The sequence below is a fragment of the Podarcis raffonei genome, chromosome 8, assembly GCF_027172205.1.
Source record: "Podarcis raffonei isolate rPodRaf1 chromosome 8, rPodRaf1.pri, whole genome shotgun sequence".
NCBI lineage: Eukaryota > Metazoa > Chordata > Lepidosauria > Squamata > Lacertidae > Podarcis > Podarcis raffonei.
Window position 1 is genome coordinate 41,527,847 of NC_070609.1, and position 6,364 is coordinate 41,534,210.

The 6,364-nt window shown below is 42.2% G+C and overlaps 1 protein-coding gene across 6 annotated transcripts in view; it reads left to right on the top strand.

Annotated features, from left to right (window-relative positions):
- CMC2 (C-X9-C motif containing 2) overlaps positions 1-4,549 on the top strand; it is a 77,355-nt gene extending 72,806 nt beyond the window's left edge. For all 6 annotated transcript variants that reach the window (XM_053399572.1, XM_053399576.1, XM_053399578.1 and 3 more), the window contains 2 exons: positions 3,249-3,320; positions 4,345-4,549. In XM_053399572.1, coding sequence (XP_053255547.1) covers positions 3,249-3,320; positions 4,345-4,419 — 147 coding nt within the window. In that variant the 3' untranslated portion in view covers positions 4,420-4,549. The remainder of the gene's footprint in view (positions 1-3,248; positions 3,321-4,344) is intronic.
- Positions 4,550-6,364: the final 1,815 nt, after the last annotated feature.

Sequence of the window (6,364 nt, forward strand, 5' to 3'; positions counted from 1 at the left end):
GATAGAAAGGGCTTATCCCAGAATTCTACAGATAGAGGAGACGGCCTTCGGGCAGTATGACCATGAAATAGCTAAATATATCCTAAAGAGCAGCTCGCTCGCTCTTTCTTTCTTTCTTTCTTTCTTTCTCTGTCTCTCTCTCCTTGGCTCAGCGGCACACACAGTGTTGCTGATGGTGCCTTTAGAAAGTTCAGCAGGTTAAACTGATTCAGCAGCTGTGCAGGTTTGTCCATTTTCACAAGAGACAATTTTGTTTACCCTTTTCTTTCTCAATGTAATGTAACATCCAGAAGCATCCATATTACTGCAGGTACGTACAGACGGGTTTATCAGCTGGTGCATTAAGAGCAATCAAAGTGCTGGGCTTGCCACACAAGCCTTTTCAAAATTAATGCTGAGAGATTTTGCCTGTAAGGCAGTTGCTGGGTTAGGTTTTGGGTGGGAGGGAGTTGCTAGGTGCTTACGATTCTCAAATATGATGGAGAAGTCAGATTGCAAGGGTGTCCTGTAGCCATGGGCCTTGTATCGCCCATCCGACTCCTTGGCTGCAGTTGTTCTCTTCAAGCAATTAGAACTTTGCTGCTACCGCTACCACCTAATTACGCCATGGTGGGTAATTAAGAGCTGCCTTTTGTTGCTCGGTAGAATTCATCTGCGGTAACATTCCTGCCTGGCCATGGCTGCAAGGGAGCCTTTTTTCGGACTTAATATTCATGAACAGCTCTAATCCTTTCATGTTTTAGAAAGGCTAGGTGAAATGTTACATATAATTATAGGTTAACAAGATGTGGTTTATGATCAGTCCTACTTGAAACCTATATTTGATTGCTGGAAGAAGAGAAATGGAAGCACAGCCAAGGAAGGAAGGAAGGATCTTTTACTCTCAGTATAAAGATGCAGATGATGCATCTGACACGTTAAAAATTGCTAACTGTTCACTGGCTGTGCATGTAGAAGCAACAATAAAGAGTTAATTAGCTGAAAATAGTTTCCTGCAGAAGGAAGTAGAATATCTGCATTTGTGGTCCAGGTCCCAAAAATAAATTTCTTTATTTTCTAAATACTACTTACAAAAGAACTTCCCTCTGTTTCTTAGTTAACTTATATGGTCCATTGATTGTTTCATGTTAGGACTTTGGAAACATGCTTTTATTGAGATTAATACAAGGCAAGTATAGGAAGTGGGGTGGAAACCAGCATACAAATTCAATGCAGCTGCCAATAATTTTGAAACAGTTATACAGTCCTGTACTGAACTGGTGCCTAGGCTCCTAAAGGCTTTTGTGACTTACTGCTGTAGTAAGCACTGAACTGGTTGTGGTTAGGATTGAGCCAAATTGGAGGGGCAAGTGGTTCAAACAAACAAACAAACAAACAAACAAACAAACAGACAAACAATCCAGTGAATACGTATGTGTGCACACGTAAAAATGACATTAGCCTGTTTAGAGGGGGGCAGGAAGCATTGCTCTGGCTCTGTGACATGAGGTAACTAAATTTAATAGTTTATGCAGCATAACCAAGGTTTGTCCTATGTTTACAATACATGGTTTGCCTGAGAGAGCTAAACCACGAGCCCATTAAGCTTAGTGCATCACCCAAATGACCAACAAAGAGCAAAGTGACTGCAATATGCTCTCTTTGAGCCTGCATGTTGCGCTTCCACACTATACTGTGGTTTGACATGTGAACCAGACAGCTTCCTTTGTATTATATGGGTGCAGCAACTATGGATGAGAGTCTTTAGATTTGGGTTGGGGGAAATCTATCAACTGCTGGCTCAACTACTCAAGGCCTCTCTTGGGATGTGTGTCCAGGAACAATGCCTACACTCCACCCCCACCCACTTCCTGCCCTTTCCCTTTCCGATGGTTGGCAGGGGGAGTGTCAATCACGAGGTGAAAAGAAAATAAGTAGCTGTTACTATTAGTATTCTCTTATATCCCACTTAATACAAAAATAGGCTTCTAAGCGGTTTACAAGTATAAAAACACAAGCATGGTGTCATACAGCTGTTGGTGATGACAACAGGAAGTTAGGAAGCCAGGCCCAGGGTTAACCACCAGCTCCTGAAGGAACCAGCAATGACCTGATAGGAGTGAGGTGGCAGCCCCACCCTCTTATGCCCCGCCTTCCTTTCAGCCAATTAAGACCTGGTGCTCTGAGGGAAGCAAGAAGTGAGTAAGCCTGGGTTAGGGAGTGAAGGTCCTGAAGTCGGCTGGAGAATATTTTGTACTGTGGGTTTGTTTTCATATTTTAAATTGTAAACTACCTTGGCAGAAAGGTATGTATGCAATGAATAAAAAACAAAACACTGATATCGTAGCCTTGGTCAGCTAATTAACATACACCGTCATGAAACAAATGCCTTTGTCTTGGTTTGACCCATGTTGTCAGAAGTGCCACAACCTCCATTTTACAGATTTTTTTTGGGGAGGGGGAGTTGGAAAGGCAATCCCGCATGACTGATTATGGATTACCATAAATTTCAACATAAATTATCATCTTCACTTTGAACCCCCTTCCCACGTCCATCAACACTTTGTATTATTTCATTGGCAACATAAGGGGGAAAATGACTTTTAAAAAGGTAAAGGTAAAGGTACCCCTGCCCGTACGGGCCAGTCTTGACAGACTCTAGGGTTGTGCACTCATCTCACTCTAGAGGCCGGGAGCCAGCGCTGTCCGCAGACACTTCCGGATCACGTGGCCAGCGTGACAAAGCTGCTCTGGCGAACTGGCACCAGAGCAGCACACGGAAACGCTGTTTACCTTCCCGCTATAAAGCGGTACCTATTTATCTACTTGCACTTAAGGATGCTTTCGAACTGCTAGGTGGGCAGGAGCTGGGACCGAACGACGGGAGCTCACCCCGCCGCGGGGATTCAAACCGCCGACCATGCGATCGGCAAGTCCTAGGCGCTGAGGTTTTACCCACAGCGTCACTCCCGTCCCCAAAATGACTTTTACTCATACATAATCTAAGCACAACCACAAGGGCTCCTGTTTAGGTGTGCAATATTAATTTTTATCTGTTAATCCTGTTCTATCCTCTTTCCCCTTCACTTTTGCTTTTGTTTAAACCAATTCACAAACAAATAACTTGTACATTGACCGCTAATAATGAATCACATCTTGTAGATACTACTTCAAAACTATTATGCTATTTTTTGTGATATACAAATGACATGAGAAGACTTGGTGTATTTATTTGTATAATTTATTATTACTGTGGTCCTGTTTCTCAGCACTCCATCATGAGATATTTTGGTCGTTGCAATGATTTTGACAAAGAAATGAGGCGATGCTTAAAGAAAGAGGTAAGCCACAGACAGTGAGGCCGGACCACTGAAATATTCCCAAACACCCCTTTCAGTTGTGTACCTTCCTATTCCTATTTGTGCCTTCCTAAGTGGTTCCCAAGGTGGGCTGTACCAATCCCAGGAAGGGCAGTGGGATTATCTATGGGGATACTAAGAAGCAAGGGGATAGCTGGAGGTGTAAATGACTAACAGACTTTGAAATGTTGGTATCACTGGATCAATTTCCACAGTTTCGTTGAATTAATTGAACTAAATAGTATTAATTTGGTTTTGAATAAATGTGCAATTAGTTATTACTGTTTTGAATTTTATGGTGTTGTTATATTTACTAAGTCATGCAAACAGCTCTTCTGAATGATGCTTTTTGTAGGGCCGGGTAGGGGGCATTGGGGATGAGTTTATGAAACCAAGCATGGCCTGAAAAAGTTTGGGAACCCCTGCTCTTGAGTCTAGGGGTCCTGCTGGAATTTTACAAAAGCATTTGAACTCATATTCCCCTAAGCTGTCTCCCATCAGAAATCATCCACCTGGGGGACCACACTCAGTGCCAAAATCCAGGCTGGAGAGGATCTAGACAATTTGTTTAACCCACCCACACCCATCCCACAGAACCTGCATTGCCACAACCTGCTCACACACCTTGCTCCAAAAATGGATACTGGGCAATCGTTGTTCAGATCCTTTGGCAAGGTTTGTTAGCCCTCATGGTTTAAAAATGTACACAGAGTGTTCCCTTGAAGTCTCAGAAAGCATATGGAGCTGTGGAAAGAGCTGCGTTGTTGCTGTTCACTTTTGAAAACTCTGTTCAACCTAAAACAAATGGAGTAGCTAAAGATGCAAATTAAATAATAACCTTAGTGGGCTGCTTTGGTGGTGGTCCCCGCCCCAACCAATGCAAATGTAATTTGTGTTCTACAAAAAAACCATGTATTTCCTTTTCGAGTGATAAACCCATGCTGCATTTTTAATGTAGTGACATGACTTATCTATTATTCATTTATCGCCTTGTTTTTCCTGCCAGTATCAAGAAAACAGAGCCAGGAGCCAAGCACACGCAGAAGAGATAAGACGAAAAATGAGAACTTCAGAACCATAGATAGAGCTGAGGACTGGGCAACATACGGATGGCCAAAGGAGTGTGTTGTCTCATGTCTTCTGGGTACCTAAATAAAGAAAACTATTTAAATCCAAAACATTTGCAATAAAAATGGCTGCGGTGTTGGCAACTGTTCAGTGCACTTTAATTATTTGGTTGAGACTTAACATTTTTTAAAGAGCCCTGCTAGATCAAGCTATTTATTCCACCATCCTCTATCCTGCAGTGGCCAACCAGATGTCTGTAGGAAACCCACAAATAGGATGCCAAGACAATAACTCTGTCCTACTCATTCTCCCCAACAGTAGGTATTTAGAGACATGCTACTTTGAACCTTGAGGGTAGCATATGGCCATCCTGACTAGAAGCCATTGATAGCCTTGGTGAAGTATAATTGCTTCTCGAGTTTTTCTGCGGAGAGGAATGATAGCTCAGTGGGTGAGTGTATGATTTGCATGTGGAAGGTCCCAGGTTCAGTCTCTGGTATCTCATATTAAAAGGATCTCTTGGGAGCAAGGCTGGGAAGAGCTTTTCCCTGAGACTTTTGGAGGCTGCTTTGAAAAAGAAAGCAAGAAAGCAGAGACTAGGGAAGCCGAATCTTGCAGCCAGTACAACATAGTGCATTTCTTTGCTGGCATATACACATGGCCTTGGTTTTAACTGTTTAATATGTTAGGAGCTTCAGATATCACTCCATTTCCTTTTGGAAATAAAAGCTCTTAGAGAAATGCCTGATTATCTGCAAATTGCTTTCAAAAAATATCATGTCAGATGGTCAGAGGCATAAAGAACCATCCTATTTGCTCAGCGCACCTGTCAAAACATGACCCTGAAACATCATGTGTGCAACTCCAGCAGGAGGTGCAAACAAACAGCTGAGTGCATTAATGCTCCTGTGTTTGGTGGGAAAAGATCTTAACTCTGATGATACTGGATTGGGGGCGGTGGATGAGCAGCAAAAAAGTATTTGATGGGCTCTGAAGTCACACACTTTTAATAATGCTTAGTTTATCCACAAGATAAAAAAGTTAAATAGAAAAGAAAATGATGAATGGACATATATTAACACAGCACCGCCCATTTCACTCAGAGTAGAGCCACTAGAATTAATGGACCTAATTAATTTCAAAAGGGCTGCTCTGACTAAAACATAGTTGAATACCACCCGTGGTTAGGGTTCCCCTGTAATTTCATCTGCCTGCAAGAAACAGTTTTGACTTATAAACAGCCTTTGAGTGCTAGACTGATAACTGCTTGTCCTTGCTTACTTATTGCCCTTGGTTGGTTGGTTGCTACCTGCTTGGTCTATATATTTATAAACTGGATAATATGAAAAAGCCTATAATCTTTTGCAAAGAAACCTCTTGTGTTTTGTTGATTTCTTATAATCTAGCTCTGAGTTCTTCACACTTAGAACATATTCATACTTTGCAACATAGAAAACTTACCTTCAACTAAATTGGACTGTTGGTCCAGCCAGCTCACTATTGTCCACACTGGCTTTCAGCAACTTTCCAGGGTTTTTAGGCAGGAGGCTTTCTCAGCCTGACCCAGACGTGCTGGGCATTCAACCTGGGGTCTTCTGCCAGAAAAGCAGATGCTGTACCACTGAGCTGCAGCTCTTCTCCTTAAACTTCATGGTTTGGGGCTGCTGCCTTTGCAATCTTAAGTTTTCGCAGGCTCTTTTCCCATCTTCAGTTTCTCGCTTCTAATTCTAATGTCAACGCTAATAAAATCCCATCGTAAAGGTGTTTTATACATGAGCTGTGCTACGTTATGGTGCTTGCAATATCATGCTCCCCGGATCACCACATTAAATCAAGATATTGGCATTTATGGCGCACTATACTGCCATCATGTGAGGTTATAATTTGGAGATGCTGCAGCTCATGATTGTATCTGAAATGGGAATCCACAGCAATAAAATGAAATGTCTTATAATAGG